This window comes from Natator depressus, chromosome 5 (assembly GCF_965152275.1).
Source record: "Natator depressus isolate rNatDep1 chromosome 5, rNatDep2.hap1, whole genome shotgun sequence".
Taxonomy (NCBI): domain Eukaryota; kingdom Metazoa; phylum Chordata; order Testudines; family Cheloniidae; genus Natator; species Natator depressus.
In genome coordinates this window covers 44,114,640-44,136,904 of record NC_134238.1, presented here as the reverse complement: position 1 = coordinate 44,136,904, position 22,265 = coordinate 44,114,640, and the positions used below count along the sequence as shown (strand labels likewise).

Here is a 22,265-nt window from a genome sequence, read left to right as displayed (position 1 = left end):
TGTTCTCTGCCAAAAGGCAGGCTGGCTGCGGAATTCATCACTGTAATACATATAGCTGCCTATCTTCTGAGCAAAGTCAGTATCTCAGCAGATCGTCTGAGCAGTAATTACAATGTCCAGCACAAACGGTACTTCGAGAACTTTATAGTTTAACTCCTTTTCTGCAAATATGGAATGGCTCAGATAGACCTGTTTGCAAATGTCAACAATTTTGTCTAAAGGAGGAAAAAAGTTATAGTTCTCTGACTGATGCCTTCTTCTTGAACTGGATGCAAGAAATTTCTGTTTTTGTTTGTCCCCATTATGTCTGCCCCAGAGAAATCTCTGAACAAAAAATTGTCCAAGTGGCCCAGATTTGTATGTAGACCTGGTATGACCTTGCAGATACATCAGTTGTAGAACACATTCCATTAGTTCACAGTGTTAACAGCAGTCAGGATTTCAGGGCAAGCTGTTCCTTTGACCCCTCTCCAGACCCTCCATGGGCATGCTTTTCAGGTGACAGACCCACCACCTGCACGTCTCTCAAAGTGGAATTCCATCCCATCTTTAGATTGGGTCCCCAGATTTCAGCACCCCTGTTTACCAACTCTCTCTCTTCAGCAGCTCCAACTGGGTTTGGCCCCTGCTACAGACTTCCTTCTGAGGGCTGTGAACAGGAGGTAAACACAGGGACTCCAAACAGATTCTTCAAAACACAGCATTACTGATTTATCCATATGAACATAACCAACAGAGAGGAAAAGGGTTAAAACAACAAAAAGGCCTATCTGCATATTATTGATCTTAAGCTTAGCATTTCCCTTAAGTCTTAGGTAGGCCTGACTGAGTCATGGTACTCCAATATCTGGGAGAGCAGGGTCACTGCCTCCTTCTGATTCTCTCAGATTGAGGAATGACGCTTTTAACCCCTCCCAATACCTTTGTTTCATTTTTCCCACTTGGAATCTGACCACCACACTGGATTATCAAACAGGCTGTTGATCAGAGAATGGTAGGGATAAACCTTCAAAGGAGCTGACACCTATGTCATGGCCTGCTTTATCTACAGTCATTGCCTGCCTTCCTGAAGATGAGTAAAACCACCAGGACTGAGTTAACTCTTTGCATCCATGTAGCAGACAGCATGATAGTAACTGGATAGAAGTACACATCATATTAATAAAAAATACAGGTATTTCCCACATTCTTCACAGAACTGAATGTAAAGAGTTGCACACAGGAAGCGATTTGCAGTGTACAACAACTTACTGGTCCTCCAAAACCTAGAACAATGCTGCATATTCTGGAGCACCATCTATTGACACATTTTTCTATATACGTATATAGAACTATATTTCACTTGTAGAGCATTCTTTTAACGCACAATGGCCTTTACAGCATATATCTCTCTATTACTGAGATCTGTAAGGCTGCTATCTGACACTCTTCGTACATTTACTCAGTTATTCCTGTGACTCAGCTTCTGGGTTTAATGCTTAATTCAGGAGAGTAGTTCTACAGTCTTTTATTTAACTAGCTGTTCAGACCCATCTCCTGTGAGTGTTGTTACTGCTAGTTAATCTTCCAAAAGTGGAGATTTATGCTACAATATTTGAAGAAGGAAAAGAAGAAATTGTGGTTCTTCCAGGGGTTGTCAGCATAGATCCATACTTCCTAACCTCTGTCTCCACTTTTTAAGAGTCTAAGATACAGATTCTTATTAGGTGGAAGGAACTGAAGAGGCTCAAGCCTGCAGCTCCTTATATTACCACATAACCAAATATTCAATAGAGGGTGAGAGCATGTGCATGGTTCTAAGTCACTACTTTATATGAGGTTCCAGTTTCAATGTAGAGGGTCCACGCACACTTAAGAGTGAAGTTCTATGTAAATTAACAATATATTTGAATAATCAATCACTGGTAATTATCTTTTTATCTTTCAATATATGCAATTCTTCACCTCCCCCATCTTATTCCTCCTCCCAGTTGGAAGCAGGCATCTACATGAAGGGAAGTCTTCATGTTATAACCTTCTTCTCTCAGTAGGAAATGCATCCTCATTAGGACGGTGATGATGAGTGGTGATGGCAAGTCATATTGGCAGCAGGCACAACCATTCAGGAGACCATTGACATTATGAGTCTATGCCCTTGTGGGGTACAGCCACTCCAGACAGATAACTAATTGCCTTCTATGACGAGATAACTGGCTCTGTGGATGAGGGGAAAGTGGTAGACGTGTTGTTCCTTGACTTTAGCAAAGCTTTTGACACAGTCTCCCACAGTATTCTTGCCAGCAAGTTAAAGAAGTATGGGCTGGATGAATAGACTATAAGGTGGATAGAAAGTTAGCTAGATTGTCGGGCTCAACGGGTAGTGATCAATGGCTCCAGGTCTAGTTGGCAGCCAGTATCAAGTGGAGTGCCCCAAGGGTCGGTCCTTGGGCCGGTTTTGTTCAATATCTTCGTAAATGATCTGGAGGATGGTGTGGATTGCACCCTCAGCAAGTTTGCAGATGACACTAAACTGGGAGGAGAGGTAGATACACTGGAAGGTAGGGATAGGATACAGAGGGCCCTACATAAATTAGAGGATTGGGCCAAAAGAAATCTGATGAGGTTCAACAAGTCCTGCACTTAGGATGGAAGAATCCCACGCACTGCTACAGACTAGAGACCGAATGGCTCGGCAGCAGTTCTGCAGAAAAGGACCTAGGGGTTACAGTGGACGAGAAGCTGGATAGGAGTCAACAGTGTGCCCTTGTTGCCAAGAAGGCCAATGGCATTTTGGGATGTATAAGTAGGGGCATTGCCAGCAGATCGAGGGACATGATCGTTCCCTTGTACTCGACATTGATGAGGCCTCATCTAGAGTACTGTGTCCAGTTTTGGGCCCCACACTACAAGAAGGATGTGGAAAAATTGGAAAGAGTCCAGCGGAGGGCAACAAAAATGATTAGGGGACTGGAACACATGACTTATGAGGAGAGGCTGAGGGAAGTGGGATTGTTTAGTCTGCGGAAGAGAAGAATGAGGGGGGATTTGATAGCTGCTTTCAACTACCTGAAAGGGGGTTCCAAAGAGGATGGATCTAGACTGTTCTCAGTGGTAGCTGATGACAGAACAAGGAGTAATGGTCTCAAGTTGCAGTGGGGGAGGTTTAAGTTGGATATTAGGAAAAACTTTTTCACTAGGAGGGTGGTGAAACACTGGAATGCGTTACCTAGGCAGGTGGTGGAATCTCCTTCCTTAGATATTTTTAAGGTCAGGCTTGACCAAGCCCTGGCTGGGATGATTTAGTTGGGGATTGGTCCTGCTTTGAGCAGGGGGTTGGACTAGATGACCTCCTGAGGTCCCTTCCAACCCTGATATTCTATGATTCTATGATAACAGCTTTGTATCCACTCTCCCTTCTCTGAAAATGATTTTTAGCAGAAAGAGGAGATGGTTTGTAGCATTCAAGTATACATTTCATTTTACAGAATTTTAATGTAAACTTCCGCACAGCATTATAATGCAATGCAGATCAGACTGTGGGTAGATTTTATTAGCCAGTATAGGAGCTATAATTTCAATTTTTTAAAATTCATGTGACTATTTTTGTGGTTTATATTTGAATTCTCTTTGTGATTTGTGGTTTTCCCTTTCTAGTAATAAATGTTCTTGACTGATTGTGTAGACTTATGGTTGTGGCTAACTGTATTGTTTCCTCTTTCTTGAATGTGTTCCTGTGCTCTATTAAAATCTTGGTGTTACAGCATCGATAGACATACCATAGATAGAGACATTTTCTTTACAATTTTGAGGAATCAAAATAATTTGGGGTGTAATTTCTCATTACTGTGGTCAAACCAAAAGTGAATTTCTGTGGGACTGTTTTGTAAAATTAGATTTGTCCAGTTACAAAGCATGTAACTAAGCATCTAAGCATGCACAAATGTTGTTCTCACTTTTTGCACTTGAAAAACTTATAATCAGCTACTTTTTAAAGCTTCAGACTTGCCATAGTCCTCAACGCCTAGTACCTTTGAGATGTCTGAAGGAATTCTGTTTACAAATAACTAAAGGCCAGATGGTGGCTGGCCTTTACATGGCCTCTCCCACCCCATGCACACGTAAGAATTGCAGTTGCTGTAATGGGTGAGTGATAGAATTGATCTGTGAACCACCAAATGGAGGAGCAAGCACCATGATTCTTGACTCAACCAACCTACAAAGTCAGGAGAACATTGCTCATATGAAGGGATGTAGCAGCGTGTGCCTCCTGGAGACCTGAATCACCTTCAGTGTGAGGTGGTATCAGTTGTCTCTCTAATTACAATTTTGGTTTCAGTTATACTTCTTAGTATATATATTCTTATTGTATTAATTAAACTCAAATTATACCCTAATCTTTTCCCACTCCTGTGTTGTGTCTAAATTTAACAGATTTCATTTTCATATTTTTTCCAGCTTTCCAAAGAGGGATTCTCTAGCATCTTGAATGCTGCCAATATCAATTTCTTGCTTTAAGCCCATGCCATCTTTTATTAACCCAAAGTCTCTGCTTTCAGGAAACAGTTGTGGGCATGATAAAATAGGTACTTAAAGAGTCCTGGAATGCATTGATACAGCCAAGTTGAAAGATGTGCCTTAAGTGGTCACATCAAAGTGTAAAAACATTGCTATCTACATGCACTAAACCATCACAAGGACAAACAACCACTTCATGCAATCAAGTGCCCTGCCTCACTTTGTGTAGACGCACCTTTAGAAAAGTTGCTAAATTCTATAAAAGATATTTACAAACAGTAGATTTAAGTTTGCATTTTATCTTACTTGCATTACAATTTGAACCACACTAGCAACACAACCTGTTCAAAATTGTTGTAAAACATAGATATGCCAGAACTTAACAATTATTCAAAACAGAGGCAGTTTTAAAAACAATACCTTCACTGCTACCATTTGATTGACTAGCCCTCTAACTACAATAGCATAACTGGTAAACATAGGATGTGACAATGTGGACATAAATGACGTTACAACAGCATGGGAGACTGGAACTGTTTGAAAATTATTTAAATTCTCCCAATATGCTAGGCTTCCTAGACAGTGATGGGACTTGGGTTTCTCAAAAAGACTTAGCATTAGAACTAGCTTATGCAAAGTGTTTAAACATTTGGATTCCATTCAAGAGGATGTAATTATGGTTAAGCTTTAAGCACTTTTCTTTTTGTAGGAGTCACAAATTAGGTGATAGGAATGTTTAAGCAAACATTTTAAAGAACATTTCTGCTGTTTAGGGCATTAATAGACAGACGATGATTTATCCAGGTGTGGGTGAGATCACTGTATAGTGGTTCACATTACTCATTTCAGGAAGGACCCTGAGGTTTGTGATGGGCAATTGTTATTCCTCTCTGAGGGCACTCACAGGTGGGGTTCCACAGGGTTTCATCCTGACACCTCTCCTATTCAACATTTACTGTATATGAGGCTGCTAGTGGAGATTGTGAAAATGTTTTGAACCGTACTAACATTAGTTTGATGATAATACTTAGCTTTGTGTCTCCTTCTCACTGAACCTGGATTCTGTAGTTTTCTTTTAGAGTAGCAGCCGTGTTAGTCTGTATCCGCAAAAAGAAAAGGAGTACTTGTGGCACCTTAGAGACTAACAAATTTATTTGAGCATAAGCTTTCGTGAGCCAATGCATGCATTTTCTTTTTGTAGTTTTCTTGTTTTCTTAGTGCCTGGCTGAATTAGGATCCTGTCTGAAAACTAGCTGGCACAGGCTCAATCTGGATAAGTTGTAGATGATACTGGTGGGCAGGAAAAAACATATTGAGGAATCTATGGAAGTTATCTCACCACTACACATTACAATGAGATAGCAAATCTAGCTTTTAACTGGTTTGCCAGCTCAGATTCTTTTTAGATATAGCACTGCTCATAGATTCCCAGGTGACAGCAGTGTCTCAAAGTTTTTTTTTCCATCTTTAGCTGGCCCTGGGATGATGATTATTAATTATTTGTATGATCATAGCACCTAGGTGTCCCAGTGATGGACCAGGACCCCACTGTGCTATGTGCTTACAAATGCAGAACAGACAGTCCCTGCCCCCAAAAGTTTACAATCTAAGTATAAAACAGAAGACGAAAGATGGAAACAGACCGACCGATGGGGGCATACAAGAAAAAAATGAGACAGTATTGGTCAGCATGACAAGCTGTAGTGTCAGGACACCGGCAGCCTAACTGTTGTCAAGGAGTGAAACCATTCCTTTCCTTAAGATACGATTTTGACTGAATTCCTACTGTTGGGTCAATCTTGAGTTTTTCCTTTTTAGGGTGATACATCCCTTTCTGAGTAAGTCCTCAGCACTATGTCCATCAGGGATCACAAAGAACTGAGATACTGATTCCACAGTTTTATTGTCTCAAAAGAACTAATACTAGTAGGAAGATTGGATATATTTACTGGTATGTATTACACATTGACATTTTTTCATTTGTGCATTATTAAAGACAAAATCAGATTGATATTTACAGTCATCTCCTGAAGAGTTTCTTTCTGAATACCTGACAGAAACAGTCTATAGCTTTCCTCTCTGGACACAATTTCACATTGGAAGCTATGTTTGATTTACAGTTGTTGAATTGCATTAGCATTTAACCTACATGATAGATAGAAGTTACCTTTTATTGGAGTATCTCTCTTTTCGAACCAGTTTTTCTCTGAGATGATGTTCTTCCCTCCTAGCTTTTATGTCTGGTATAGTCATATTTTCCACACCACTCTGCATGTGTCTGGTCCAATGGTTGAATGCAAAGGAATGCATTTCCTTCTGCATACCTGATTTGGAGTACAAAACTTATATCATCCTCAGCCTGACTGTCTCAGGCTGTTTGCTACTGAGTCAACATTTCCCTCACTTTTCCCACCAGCTCTAAGTTTTGGCATTCAAGAAGTCACCATAATTTTCCAGGGTCCATGAGATGACTTTGTACAGTGTCTTTGGTCCTTCATGTTTGGAGAATGTTCGGGTTTGTAGAGGCTCTCCTCAAACTTTGTTGTTTCCAAAGTTAGGACTTTTTTAGAGACTCCTAGGATTCCTGTTATTAGAGAAGGGATCATTTTAATTACTTATTCTGCTTCTCTGACAATTGTGAAAGTAGAATGAATTCTATTGAAATTATAATTCATTAAAGAAATGCTGCTTGAAGAGTTTGTTGAAATAAAGTTGTCAGGAAGAGAAACATTAAGGAGTGTGAGACAATGGGTCCTCAAACTAATTAACTTAGAGCTCCTACTGAGCTAGAAGATTGGTAAACATTAGTATGCAAATAAGATATGTATGTATATTTGTCAGTTTCTGCTTCCTTTTGTCTCTTATGTTAAATTGGCTTTGGCTTAATTGTATAAATAAGTTAGCATGAGCCTCAGAGAGGGGCTCACATATCTGGATGCATTGACAAAGCGCTTTGCTAATAAACAGAGTGGTCTGACAAATTATGTGAGTCCTGAATCTGACTTTAACAATTTGGAGGTTCCACCGAGATGGCAACCGTCTCCACTGGGGCCGTGTGACTCCTGACTGTTCTTAGGACGGCCGTGGCAAGCCAGCACCTGGGCATTTGGCCCGAGTAGTCCTCCGCCAGAACGGAAGGGTGCCTGACCACAGTGAAGTCTACGCCATCGAACCTGTTGGTTCCCACTCTGTTCTGGTAGGGATCCCGGGATCTGACATCAGGAATCTGGTCAGGTAATTATTTCTGTGTTTTGTCCGGACTGAGGACTGTCTTGTCTCTGTGTCTGTCCGTCCTCCCTGTGGTGTGTTTGAGTCTGGGTGCCATCTCCGTCCGGGGATCGGCTGACCAAAGGGTTCCTGTCCCCACGGTCTGAGTGAGTGAAATCTGCACAATCGCAGCCGCACCGCGCCTTGGGTAAAACCCTTGGTGTGAAAGCAAGGGCGATTGAGGCAGTAGCCTGTGGGCTCCTTTTGTGTGTTGCACTGGGCATCACTCTGATGAACCCGACTTTCCTTCTTGTGTGATTGGTGTGTAAAGTCCTCCTGTATGGGTAACCAGACGTCTAAGTCGGGACAGTTCCCTAAAGGAACGCCGGCTCATTTTATGTATTTTAGGAAGAGTCCGGACTCCTGTAAATTTCTGGAAAAATGGTCTAGGCTAACTCAGGAGAATCCCAAAATTCAGTGGCCACTGTTAGGATCTTGGGACAAAGACTAAGTAGACGTCTTAAAAGACAAACTCGGCCAACCTAAAACTAAATTGGCAAAAGGAGAGCTTGATTGTTTCATGCAGTGGTGGGAAGAGGCAAATCATAGGTGGACAGAATCAAAACTTGCCCCTCTCAAAGATTCTGGCTTCTATCCCACCAGATGCAACTCATTTTACTGTTGTTGATTTGGGCTCTGCTTTCTTTTCTGTCCCGGTTCACCCTGACTCCCAGTTCCTGTTTGCCTTTTCTTACAAGGGGCAACAGTACACATGGACCGCACTGCCCCAGGGGTATACTGAAAGCCCGTCATATTTTTCCCAAGCATTAGCCCGAGACCTTGCTGACCTTGTTTTCCCGTCCAGGTCCACACTAGTCCAATATGTAGATGATCTACTCCTCTGTTCCCCTTCATTGTCTGCCTCTGAAACTGACTCTTTAGTGCTCCTTACTGCCCTAGCAAATAAGGGTCACAAAGCTTCTCGCTCTAAACTACAACTCTGTCAAGCTTCTGTCACATACCTTGGCTTTCTCCTCTCCCAGGGTTCCCATGCACTTTCTCCCACCCGTGTCCAAGCTATCCTTAGCTTTCCCCGACCCCGCTCCCCACACCAGGTCCAGAAGTTTTTAGGCATGGCTGGATTTTGCAGACAATGGATTCCCCAATTTGCCCCCTTGCAAAACCTCTCCAGGAACTCACTCGATTCTCTGTGCCTGACCCCATGCTGAGGCCAATTCTGCCTTTGTTTCCCTCAAACAGGGTTTGGCTTCTGCCCCTGCCTTAGGGCTGCCTGACTATTCTAAGCCTTTTACCTTTTTCTGCCCCGAACAATCTGGATGTGCACTTGGAGTTCTCACTCAGATGCACGGAGAAAAGAACCGCCCAGTGGCTTATTTCTCTGCCATGACCCTGTTACCCAAGGCTTACCCCCCTGCCTGCGTGCTGTGGCTGCTGCAGCGCGCCTAGTCGAAATGTCTGATTCCCTTGTTCTCCGCTCTCCTCTTACTGTCCTGGTCCCTCACTGACCTCACCCTGCTCCGAGACTCTGCCCCAAAAACCGAGAAAGACTCCTGGGTTGCCCAAGGTTGCTCTCTACATCCTGATTCTTTTTGGAGCTCGCCTACTGGTGCCTTTGTAACCCCCTTTTCACTCTACCCGTCTCTGGCCGCCCTGCTACACAGTGTTTTGCATGTCGGAAAGGAGGGGATAGTCTCTTCTGTAACTAAGACAGGATGGTGGGCCCCCCCATTTTAGCAACAGGATGGTGGGCCCCCCCATTTTAGCTCTTTTGCAGCCCGCCACTGTGCAGCCTGTACCGTTTGCCAAAGCCATAATATTGGTAAACCTGTAAAAGTGGCCCAGGGGTTCCAGGGCCTGCCTCAAGCACCGTTCTTGCATTGGCAACTTGATTTTGTACAAATGCCTAAGTGTCAACAATATGAATTTATATTGGTTATGGTATGTTTATTCTCTGGTTGGATTGAAGCTTTTCCTTGTCGCAAGGCTGACTCACTGTCTGTTGCCAAATGTTTGTTAAATCATATTATGCCTGCCAAGGGAATTCCTGCTATTCTGTCCAGTGATCGGGGTACACATTTTACTGGACAACTTGTTAAACACCTGGACCGTATATTGCATATCAAACACCTATTGCACTGTCCCTACCACCCACAGAGTGCAGGTGCAGTTGAAAGACGAAATGGTGTACTTAAGAATAAGCTTGCTAAAATTTGTGACTCTACAGGATTAAGCTGGCCAGTAGCCTTACCATTAGCCCTTATGGACATGAGATCCACTCCATCCCAAAGGCATAAATTAAGTCCCTTTGAAATTGTTATGGGACGCCCTATGCGAGCTATGACTACCATTACTCCCGTTCCAGATTTGAACTTGACTCACAGTGCGCTCCTTCAGTGTTGCAAGGGACTAATGCAAGCTGTAAGTCACTTCCATTCACAGGTTCGAGCTGCCTGGCCCACGGAACCCACCTCCGATGCTTGCCACAACCTCAAGCCAGGTGATTGGGTCTACGTACGGCGCCATTATCGAAAGCACGCCTTGGAGCCCCGGTGGAAGGGTCCTCATCAGGTACGGCTTACTACACAGACAGCTGTTAAACTATCTGGCATCGCAGCGTGGATACATGCTTCACAGTGTAAGAAGGCACCATCCCCAGAGAACCAATCATCACCTCAGGACAACGCAGAGTCAATTTTGACTCCAGAAGAAGACGCAGAGGAACAGTCTGCAATACCTTACAATCTACGCTCTCATAAGGGTTGCCAGAAGCAGACGCTGTTCCTCGGCTGCTGGTATTTTACGGTCTGGGGAGACCACGATGACAATTCTTTTATCCAGCAGCAGGTGTGGATAGCTCAGACCCTTAATATTTCTAATTGCTGAGTCTGCAGCCACATCCCAGCCCACTCTCAAACTGGTGTTCCTGTCCTGGCTATCCCACTCAAATCCCCAGACCTCACTGGAGGGCCTCATCCGTTTAATAAAATATGGAAAAGCAATGACACTTGGGAAGCGGTGGGAATAAATGCATCTAAATGGATAAGTGGGGTGGAGGGAAAAGGTCATTGGTGTTGGGTGTGTAATGGGACAGGGCTGGATCTGGGGAAAAGCCATTGCCTTCAGCATATTGTGGCCAATGGTGTATGGGATTATTCAAACAAAACTAAAAAGTGGTGGGCTGGGTATGGAGATATGAATTTTTTCTCAACCTGGGATCAAACAGAGAAATCAATCTCATGTTCCCCCTACAGTAACCTTAGTGAAAACAATACAATCTTTCAATGTCATGCAAATAACACCACTCCTCGTAAGGAGAATTACCCTGTACCCTTTGGGGGATACTACTCCTCCTTTGCAAACACCTATATGACAAATGGGTGCAACCGACCCTTCCTGGCCTTAATAGGCCATCACTGGGTGTGTGGGACCAGAGCTTATACCGCACTACGAGCTAATTGGTCAGGAATCTGTTATCCCGCCCGACTCTTCCCACAATTCCGAGTGCTAGGAACCTTCCCTTGAGAATGCCTCCGCAATTTCAGGCGAAAAAGAAGGCACTTAACAGATGTCCAATGGTATGTAAATAACATAAGCCCCTTAACCTGGGAAGAGGCCATTGGCGGTTCCTTCATATCATTAGGGAGAGTAATACATCATGCAAAAAGGCTCCTAAGGTTACAAGCACTAGTTGAAATAATGGCAAATGAAACCGGAGAAAGTTTAAGAGCCCTGGCCAAAGAAACAGGGGCAATCCGACAGATGGCCCTCCAAAACCGTCAGGCATTGGACATAGTACTGGCGGCAAAAGGAGGGACTTGTGCTCTCATTGGAAAAGACTGCTGTGTGTATATACCAGACAACACCAACGAGGTAATAGATCGTGCTAGCCACTTAGAACAAATCGCATATCTTCCCCACGAAGAGCCAAGCTCTTTATGGAAGTGGCTAAGTAACCTTTTCAATTTCTCTGGCATAGGAAACTGGTTGTTTCAGGGAGCCCTAACTCTCCTGTTTGGAATCCTAATAATTTTTGTATGTTTTCAGTTACTTTCCTGTTGTATCCAAAATTGTGTCAGGCATGCTACACAGATAGCTGCCCCAAACCAGAGTGCTAATTTGATGATTTTAAATATCACTGATGAACAAAGAGATAAAGAACGATTGATATGTGGAACCCAGTAATTGTTGGTCATTGCGTAGCTTGACCAAAAGGAGGGATTGTGAAAGTAGAATGAATTATATTGAAATTATAATTCATTAAAGAAATGCTGCTTGAAGAGTTTGTTGAAATATAGTTGTCAGGAAGAGAAACATTAAGGAGTGTGAGACAATGGGTCCTCAAACTAATTAACTTAGAGCTCCTACTGAGCAAGAAGATTGGTAAACATTAGTATGCAAATAAGATATGTATGTATATTTGTCAGTTTCTGCTTCCTTTTGTCTCTTATGTTAAATTGGCTTTGGCTTAATTGTATAAATAAGTTAGCATGAGCCTCAGAGAGGGGCTCACATATCTGGGTGCATTGGCAAAGCGCTTTGCTAATAAACAGAGTGGTCTGACAAATTATGTGAGTCCTGAATCTGACTTTGACGCAATCTTGTTTGAGAAGGGATTCTTACTCATGTACCACCTCCCATCAGATCTGAAAGGGTGGGGGCAACATTTTTCAATTACTGTTTTTTCTTAATGGTCTTGCCATATCATATAAATATTTTGGGGCCTCTATTATTGTTGTTACATTTAAATTTGAGGAGAATTCTGTTTCCCGCTCATCCAGGAAGTGAAATGGGACATTCTAAAGGGCACCATGACACTGGCAGTAGGTCTCAGAATGAGGGTGAATTCTCAGTGCCAAAAATCTTTGAAAGCTAGAGATTTCACCCAGTCTCATACTAAGGAACTGAGACTCAAAAAGCAGGAATCCAGTCAAATGATATCAAACGAGAAGCAGAATTACAGGTGATTAGTTATTTCTTTTTTTGATGTGGTCCTTACAGTACAATTGTCCAGTTTAGATATGGTATGTTGTGTATTTGGAATTACTTGAAGCTTCAACCAATGCAGAATAAAGTTGCCCACCTTTAAGTAGGGCAGGCAAACATGAGCACGTAATTGCTGTGCCTTGGTGCTTTCAGTTTACATCAAGATATCATCTATAAAACTACCCAAGACTTGGCTATTTCAAAGACTGCTTCCATCCCCAAGTCCTATCACAGAGGCTGCTATCTGCCATAGTGCTTTTGCTACCTATCCACAGACATGAGGCAGGATGGAGGTGAGCATTCTTGCTGGAGGTCCCTTGACTCTGGAAATTATCCTTTTGAGGTATTCCAGCACCTCAGTTTGATGATTTTATGATTAAAGTAATCATCAGTTTGATGATTTTACGATGTCATGCAGGATGCATTTATTCAATTTCTAGTCAGGAGGAAGGAAGGGAGTACCAGCAACAGACTTTATTTGTCTCAGTCACTGGTAACAGGGGTTTGTTATTAACTTGTGTAATAGTTGCCCAGGAATCACAATGAGTAATTCAATATAAGGAAATAAGATAACCTACATAAAACACCAAACCCTTTCCCATTTCTCCAGGAAAGACTGTATTTGGGGCATGTGAAGAGTACAAAAAATCCCAAGCCAACTCCGCCTGCCATTAGTGAATGTGGCTTCATTATTGCAACATGGGATTTACATGTCCTTCAATGCCAATTAAATCCTTTCCTGGGCTGGGTGACTGAAATCGAAAAATACATTTTAGGTGTGTCCTTTTTGAAAAAACAAGGGAAGGAATTTTGGAAACGAAAGGCTGTGTGAGAGCTAGGACAGTGGAGAAGAAAGTGAAACGGCAGGATGGGTTAGTGATTAGTTGCTTGTCCCTTTGACTCCCCAATGAGGGGAGAATCCCCTTACGTTGTTTTGGGATTACAGATTTGTGGCAAGGAAAAACAGGATGATGTGCCAAGAAATGGAAGAGAAGCTAAATCGTGTGACCCAGCGAGACAGTGGGTGTTCAAAGACAAAAAGAAGAGTGAAAGCCGAGGTGCCCCAGAACTGGCAGAGATGGAGGAACTGACCCTCCTCCTTTACTCCCCGTTACCCCAGAGGTGGCCGCGCTCCATAACACTTTCGCCCGGACATTCCATCCGCCAGAGCCAGCAGCTGTGGAGTCAGGCGAAGGGATTGACTTCGAATTACCCCTCGCTGCAGAAAAGGCGAGACTCCAGTTAAATCCCCCTGACAGAAGCGATTAGGAGGGTAACGTGTCGATCAGGCCTCAGCCGGCACAGGCTCTTTTCTCCCGAACTGTTGCTTTTATTTTATTTCCCTCCAACTGCGCCTGCGCCTGCTCCCAGGACAAGCCGACCCCAGCTCCCCCTCCCCTTGGCCGTTGGGTCGTCGTGACTCTGAACGGCGCACGTGCGGCTTCTAGCGCCCCTCAGTTGAGTCTGACGTAGGCTACGGACCAGTGACAGCTGAGGAAGGGGAGCAGGGGGAGCTGAGTCTGGCAGCGTGGGGGAGGGGAGGAGCGGGCGCCTGCGCCCCAAGCCGCTCACAGCAGAGGAGCCGGAGGAGGGGTGGGGACAGCAACTAGCCAGGGGGCGGGACAGGGCCCTAGGGGGGGGTGAGATGCCGCAGCGGCCGCGTCGCTTGTAAACAGAGCCTGCTTCTGCCCACGTGATCGTGCGAAGTACCTGTACTGGGAGCTGTATTGTCCGCGGCGGCGCCCGCCCGGTGCAGGACGCTACCGCGGCGGGAGGCGGGGCCGGCGCAGCCCGCGTCGCGCGCGCTGGGCAACGAGCCGCAGCAGGAGGCCGAGCTCGCGAGCGGCTGTTTCCCCCCGCGGCCGGGCTCCGGCGCATCCTTCTCCCCCAAGATGGCTGAAGGCGGGCAGTGAGCCGGCGGTGGATGCGGATGCCTAGCGCGGGCGCGTAGCGGGACACCATGTCCGCCTTCGCTCTGGAGGAGACGCTGGAGGCGGACTGGGTGGCGGTGAGGCCCCACGCCTTCCTCGAGGGAGAGAAGCACAAGTTCGCGTTCATCGTGGCCTGGAACGAGATCGAGGGCAAGTTCGCCATCACCTGCCACAACCGGACTGCTCAGCGGCAGCGCAGCGGCTCGCGGGAGTTGCGCCGGGGCAGCCCCGGGGGGCCGGAGCGCAGGGCCCCTGCCCAGGCCGGCGTCCCCGCGGCCCGCCGGACCCCGGCCTGCGGGGCGGACTCCAGCCCGGCCAGGAGCTCCTCGCATCCCCGTGCGGACTCGCTGCTCCGGAGCTCTGAGAAGGGCGCCGCGGCCGGGGCAGAGGCGATGCTGAAGAGCCCGCTGCGGACGAAGGCCAGTCCAGTCCGGAGGCCGCCGCGCAGCACGGAGGCGGCGGCGCCGAGCCCAGCAAGTGCGGCCGAGGAGATCGAGGTGCTGGAGCTGGTGAAGGATGAACCCGCTGCCCCTCTGCTCTTGCTGCCGGGACCCATCCAGCAAGGTACCGAGCCGGCCGCAGACGCGGACTCCCCGGGGGAGGAGTGCAGCTGGGCCGGCCTCTTCTCTTTCCAGGACTTGCGGGCCGTGCATCAGCAGCTGTGCTCGGTGAACTCGGAGCTAGAGTCCTGCCTGCCCGTCTTCCCTGAGGAGCCCTCGAGCATGTGGACTGTGTTGTTCGGGGCCCCGCAGCTGTCCGAGCAGGAGATGGACGCGCTGTGTTACCAGCTACAGGTTTACCTGGGCCATAGCTTAGACACCTGCGGATGGAAGATCCTCTCCCAGGTGCTCTTCACCGAGACCGACGACCCTGAAGAGTACTACGAGAGCCTGAGCGAACTGCGGCAGAAGGGCTACGAAGAGGTGCTGCAACGTGCCCGCAAACGCATCCAGGAGGTGAGGCCCCAACACAGCTAGGAGCCCTCTGCTTAGCCTCCACTTTGTGTTACTCCCTGTAACCCTGCTACCCCCCTCACCACCCGTACAATTGTACAAGTTAAATAGAAAACTAGTGTAGAAAAGGGAAACTTCACTTTGGGTGTAGCTAAAAGGTAAAACTTCAGAGATGGAAAAACTGGGCTAGACCTTGCTGGATCCAGAGCCATATTTGGATTGTTTCAAGTGCTCATTGTGTCAGGGGCCAGACTTCTGTGATGTCCTAGGAGCAGCTAGATTCTAAACAGTAGAATTTAGAGGTTTGTGGATAAAAATTTGCTGGATCTGGCAAGACCTACATGCCAGATATATGTTTTTTGCATTGTTCTTGCGTCAGGAAGTGTTGGAGTCTGGATTTTTCTGTTTGAGTGAGATTAGCAACGTGTTGTCTAATTTGACAGTACAGTTTGGGAGCTTGAGGTAAAAAGTAGGCTCCAACAGATTTTGGGTACACATATGTGTCTTTGCAGTGTTAGTGAGCAGTGTGTCGATTTTTTTTCAGTAGAATTGGAATTGCATGTCTCTTTAGCTAGAAGAATTCTGGGATTTGGGATTTAAAAAAGACCTGGTTCAAGAAGAATCTACTTTAGGGGGGAGGGATAGCTCAGTGATTTGAGCATTGGCCTGCTAAACCCAGGGTTGTGAGTTCAATCCTTGAGGGGGCTGTTTAGGGATCTGGGGCAAAAATTGGGGATTGGTCCTGCTTTGAGCAAGGGGGTTGGACTAATGACTTCCTGAGGTCCCTTCCAACCCTGATATTCTATGATTCTGTGATACTTTGTGTTGCTGTTGTGCCAGTTTGCAAAAGGGTCTACATTTTTAATTTATTTTTTTTTAAAGTCCACTGGGACCTGCTATTTTTGTTTTGTTTAGAGGGTAGAATTTGGTGGACTGGAGTTAAAAATACCAGGATCCAGGTACAAGATTTTGTTTCTCCAGTGCTATTGGGCTGAGATGCATCAGGATCCAGATTTTTCCAATGTTAGACTATTTTTTATCTAGGTTTGTACAGTGTTGGCCAAAAAGCTGCCAAGCTCCAGATGCCAGATCTAGGTTTTAGCTAACATCAAGTGCTGGCATGAAATGGGGTCTGAACTTTTAGTGCCATAGGAGCAGCCATACTTCATTCATGTCATAGAATTTGGGTGATGGCCAAAATAGGATAGATCCTACAGGATCCAATTGCTGGATCTGGGTTTTTGTAGCATTGATGCTCAGATTTGTGGAGGTCTGGATTTATTTTTGTGGAGGTAGCTAGATTTGTTCTCTCTTCTGACCGTACAGTTTAGGGTCTTGGGTCCATAAATAATCAGGATTCAGGGTAGATCCAGCTTTCACCCAGTGAATGGAGTCACGGAGATCCACAACATGTTCATTCTGAGGATCATGCCATGATGTTGAGTCATGACTTTCACTACAATGCAGCATTTTCATGCATTGACAGCTCATTACAAGGCTGTCAGAATTCATAATTGTGATTTTTGTGGCCTTCTTACCACAAGGGCCAAATTCATCCTTGGTATTAACTTAATTGGTGATATGTCACTGATGAATTTTACCCAATACTCCTTTTCTCATTTGACTTTCTCCTCTGCAAGAGAGGAATAAGAAGCAGCCTAGAGACTCTTGGCCATTTGCCTAGCACTCTTTTTGTATGGCACTGTGTAGTACAGAAGAGGTGCCTATGAGACCAGTGGCCTCTGAGAGCCATGTGTAAGGCCTTGAACCTTATTTGGTGATAGAGCCATTGGTTCAGTATTGCTGCCCCACAGTTATCTGAGTCCTGATGAGTCTCCACGTACGCTCCTTCTCCACCAGAATCATAGGCAGAAAAAAAAAATTAGGCAGCCGAATAAGCAGTCTTCAGTCAGATTCAGGTGCTATCAAGGTCTTGCATTCTGGATGAATGTGTATAATTTGTTGCAGATAAAATGGCATGGCAGCATGTGTGTATTTGACCACACTACAATCTTTCCTTTCCATGGTAACTGAACTAATTGTATACCTAATGTCGGTACAGTTGTATCTCTGTCAGTGCCTATTGTGTAAATCAATCCATCTTTAATTAAAAAGTGCTTCTTGTTTAAGAAAGGAGACCAACTGGTTGATCTGCTCTTTCACTTTTGGCTCTCAGGTTTCTGCATCCGTACCTGTTGAAGCAGCTTGCTTGGTAATAGCTTCATTTTAAACAAATAGTTTATATCATTTGGCTTTGTAATTTTAAGAAAAAAAAGGAATAGATGATGGGGTATCCAATATTTGTTAATAGGTAATTCTGAAGATAGAAGTTTTCTATGCTTTGGAGACAGGCTTGGCTCTTCCTCTGAAATGTAAACCTGGAGGATCACATTTCATGTATTCTCTTTCAACTTGCCTTTTCCATCTGTACTTGAAATCTACTTATCACTGGATAGGAATATTAGATTTCTGCAGTTTCGTATGGCTGTGAGTGCTTTGAGGGGCAATGCTGAATGTTCTCAGCATTGGGCGTGGTGTGTGTGTTATGAAACCTGGTAAATGTAGATGGTTTTGGTTAGTGTACAAAAGATTTCAAACAGTACTTAACATCTTAAAACATTTTTAAGGCTTACATTTTTTCATGTAACTTTTCATAAGATAAATTCCATTGTGCACTTTAAGATGCTATTTTATTATTTCTAAAATACTTGTAATGTCCATAGGTGTAAATTCTATTAATTTGAAGGGAGTATGTGGTGAAGCAATCTGAGCAAAAACCATCCCCTTTGTCTTCATTGTTGTAGTGTCCCACTCTTTGCCATCTGTTGCTTTTCATAAGTGCCACAAGATCTAATTGATCTTTACAGCAGTTAATAATTGGTGCTGTTAGTACTAGGCATCTTTCTTTTCCTGAACTGTAAAGTTTTAATATACCATAAGCATTTCTCTCCACTTGCAGTGACTCTGTTGTGCAACAAAGATCCAAAATAAGGAAGACAAAAATAGTTGTATAGGAAAGATATAATCAGCATTGTAAGGATTTGATTTTTATCAGTTAATATCAGTAAATGTCAATTTCACGTAAACTGCTGAAAAAATAATTTCCCTGGATGATCATTGAAATGTACAGTGAGACAAAATAAGAAACATGCTGCTTGAGAGCTTTAGAGTTCTAAGAATATTTCCTTCGTATATTTTGATGTGATAATTTGTTTTAAATTATAAAGCTTTTACTTCTTGAAACTCATTATGTCATTAAATAATTGTCTGACCTCCTCCCCCAATGTCCCACAACTGTGAACATTTAAATAAAAATCAGAAAAAAGGCTTAAATATAAACAATGATATTATTCATGGAAATTATATAAAAATCAAATTCTGCCAAGTCTATTTAAAATTATTTTAATAATTTGTTTTTCTTTTGGTGAAGAAATGCATTTAACTATAGAAGTAAGAGTGTTTTTGCTGGTATAAGCTGTATCTACACTAAGTGGGTTTGCTGTATAGCTATACTGGAAAACTTCTAGAGTAGACTAAGCCTTGCTTTACTCCCTCCTGCTTAGCCAGTTGTGAAGTGGAGGATCTGGAGAGATGCCTATACTACATGCATACTGCATCTTCTTTTTTATGGGGTCCTTCAGTGAATAGTATCTTTGCTTTTCTCTGCTGCTGCTCCTGTCTCTTCTTAACTTCAGCAACATGAAACTGACTCTTGACAGTTGCACTGCTGCAGGCAAGGCTCTGAATTGTGTTTGAGAAACTGGCTAGAACTTGTTAATTTCATCCTGCTGCTGCTTGGTAAAATTACTAACAGCAGTTGAAGGGGCATTGCAGTAGTCTAACTGCAGGTGCAGGAAGATCACTCTTCATTTGTTTACATTCTGTTTATATTTGGGTTATTTTCATGACCTTAAGATCTAGGAACAATTTTAATGAAAGCTTAAAGTCAGAAGGAGTTAATGATGTAATTCTCTTATCTGCTGTGGCTAGTTTACCACTGTTTTGGGGCTAATAGATTTTATTGTAATCTCTTCCCCAATTTAGTACATACGCAGAGCGCTTTACTGAGCAACTGGATAGCCTTATAAATCTTAATTTTTCAACTCTTGGTTTAATTTTGCTTTTGATTAAAAGTGGTAGACTTAAATCTGTTAAGTCTTATGTACTATTGATATAAATAACAAAGTTTGCTATCACTGAAAAAAATCCTCCCTATTTGCATACATCTTGTATTTGATAATAGTGCATATTGTTAGTCATACTGTTTTCTTTGTAGAGTCAGTGAATTTCTGTTGTATGTGGTTGGCTTTTTACATGGCCATAGAGGAGAGAAACAAACAAAAAGTCAAGTCACAATATTGTCAGTGAATTATTTCACATTTTGCAGTTGATTAGATTTAACAGTGTTGCTTCAAAGGGATGCTGTCAATGTAGGAGTTAATTTGTCAACGTCGGTGTAAAACAATTCAAATAGTAGTTAACAACTTGTACGGATGCTGTCTCATGCACATTTGAATGTTTTTGCTTCTGCTAAAGGCAGCGTTCTACAGTGAAAGCAGTATAGTAAGAAAGTGATGTATTTGCATGATAATTCCAGTAACTTAAAAACTAAACCATAGTTATTTGACTATCATGTAACGCCAATATTTAAGAAGGGCTCTATAGGTGATCATGGAACGTACAGACCGGTAAGTCTCACATCCGTACCGGGCAAATGAGTTGAAACAGTAGTAAAGAATAAAATTGTCAGACACACAGAAGAACATAAATTGTTGCACAAAAGTCAACATGGTTTCTGTAAAGGCAGATCGTGTTTTACTAATCTGTTAGTTCTTTGAGGGGGTCAACAAACGTGGACAAGGGGGATCCAGTGGACATGGTGCACTTAGATTTCCAGAAAGCCTTTGACAAGTTCCCTCACCAAAGGCTCTTACGTAAATTAAGTAGTCATGGGATAAGAGGGAAGATCCTTTCATGGATTGAGAACTGGTTAAAAGACAGGGAACAAAGGGTAGGAATAAATGGTAAATTTTCAGAATGGAGGGGGTAACTAGTGGTGTTCCCCAAGGGTCAGTCCTAGGACCAATCCTATTCAACCTATTCATAAATTATCTGGAGAAAGGGATAAACAGCGAGGTGGCAAACTTTGCAGATGATACTAAACTGCTCAGATCACTAGATCATTACCTGTTAGGTTCACTTCCTCTGGGGCACCTGGCATTGGGCACTGTCAGTAGACAGGATACTGGGCTGGATGGACCTTTGGTCTAACCCAGTATGGCCATTCTTATGTTCTTATGACTGCTACTAACAATTTGGATTTAGCTTTGACATAAATGTATCTGTTAAATATGTAGCCATGCACTCTGTCTCTTCTCATAATTCAGTGCCCTGCTGTTTAAAGTCGAACATTGCCTTTTTATATCCATTCTGGATTATCAAATAGTTTGTGTATAGAATCATTGTTGTGATTGAATACTGCAGAAGGTAAAGATAAATCCTGTCCAGGAACTGTAATGGTTAAATCTGAAAGATTTGCAAGACTTCTTGTAAGAGGAATAAAGCATACTTTTTGTTTTATACTTCTCTTTGATTTGAAATTGATTTGAAATTCAGAGACTTCAAATCTTGGCTTCTTTATTCATTATTCTGAACCTTTTATATGACTTTCTGTGGTGGTAGTCATCAGTTAATAGGGTGGTATTTTTTTTTTTCAGTTGAAATAAAAGGGAGCAGAATAAAGCCAGCATTGAGCACTTCGAAAATCGCAGATGTAGATGATTGACAACAGATTTCATAAACTTGTTGGTGATAGTTTTATTAGAAACCAATATTGTTGTTCTGCAGTCTTGATTCAACACTGAATATTTGAACAAATGAACATGAAACCACTCAAGGTGAGTGTAATGGGTTGGATCACAGAAAACCCCTTGGGAACTGCCAACTAATGTGCTGAGACTACGTCTGAGCCCGTCTTCCCTGGCAGCTTGGCACTTCGGAACCTTGCCTTGTTTGAGCCAGACATGCTAGCCTGCTACAAACACAGACCTAGGTCTGAACTACATTCCACAAACTTCAGGCTTAACTGAAAACAGCTTGAGAAGTGTTCCTGTCTCCAACACCCAGGTACCCAGCTTCCAATGGGGTCCAAACCCCAAATAAATCCGTTTTACCCTGTATAAAGCTTATACAGGATAAACTCGTAAATTGTTTGCCCTCTATAACACTGATAGAGAGAGAGATGCACAGCTATTTGCCCTCCCAGGTAATAATACATACTCTGGGTTAATTAATAAGTAAAAAGTGATTTTATTAAATACAAAAAGTAAGATTTAAGTGGTTCCAAGTAATAACAGACAGAACAAAGTGAATTACAAAGCAAAATAAAATAAAACATGCAAGTCTAAACCTAATACAGTAAGGAAGTGATTACTAATGAAATCTCACCCTCAGAAATGTTCCAGTAAGCTTCTTTTACAGACTAGCCTCCTTCTGGTCTGGATCCAGCAATCACTCACACCCCTCTGGTTACTGTCCTTTGTTCCAGTTTCTTTCAGGTATCCTGTGGGGTGGAGAGGCTTTCTCTTGAGCCAGCTGAAGACAAAGTGGAGGGGGTCTCCCAATAATCTAATCTTTCCAAGACCAATCATAATGTGCACTAATTAGTACCTAGTTG

General features: G+C 43.4%; 1 protein-coding gene across 1 annotated transcript in view; it reads left to right on the top strand.

The window, feature by feature from the left end:
• The first annotated feature begins 14,490 nt into the window (after positions 1-14,490).
• JMY (junction mediating and regulatory protein, p53 cofactor) overlaps positions 14,491-22,265 on the top strand; it is a 127,078-nt gene continuing 119,303 nt past the window's right edge. The window contains exon 1 of the mRNA XM_074952671.1: positions 14,491-15,592. Within this exon, the coding sequence (XP_074808772.1) occupies positions 14,666-15,592 (927 nt within the window). The 5' untranslated portion in view covers positions 14,491-14,665. The remainder of the gene's footprint in view (positions 15,593-22,265) is intronic.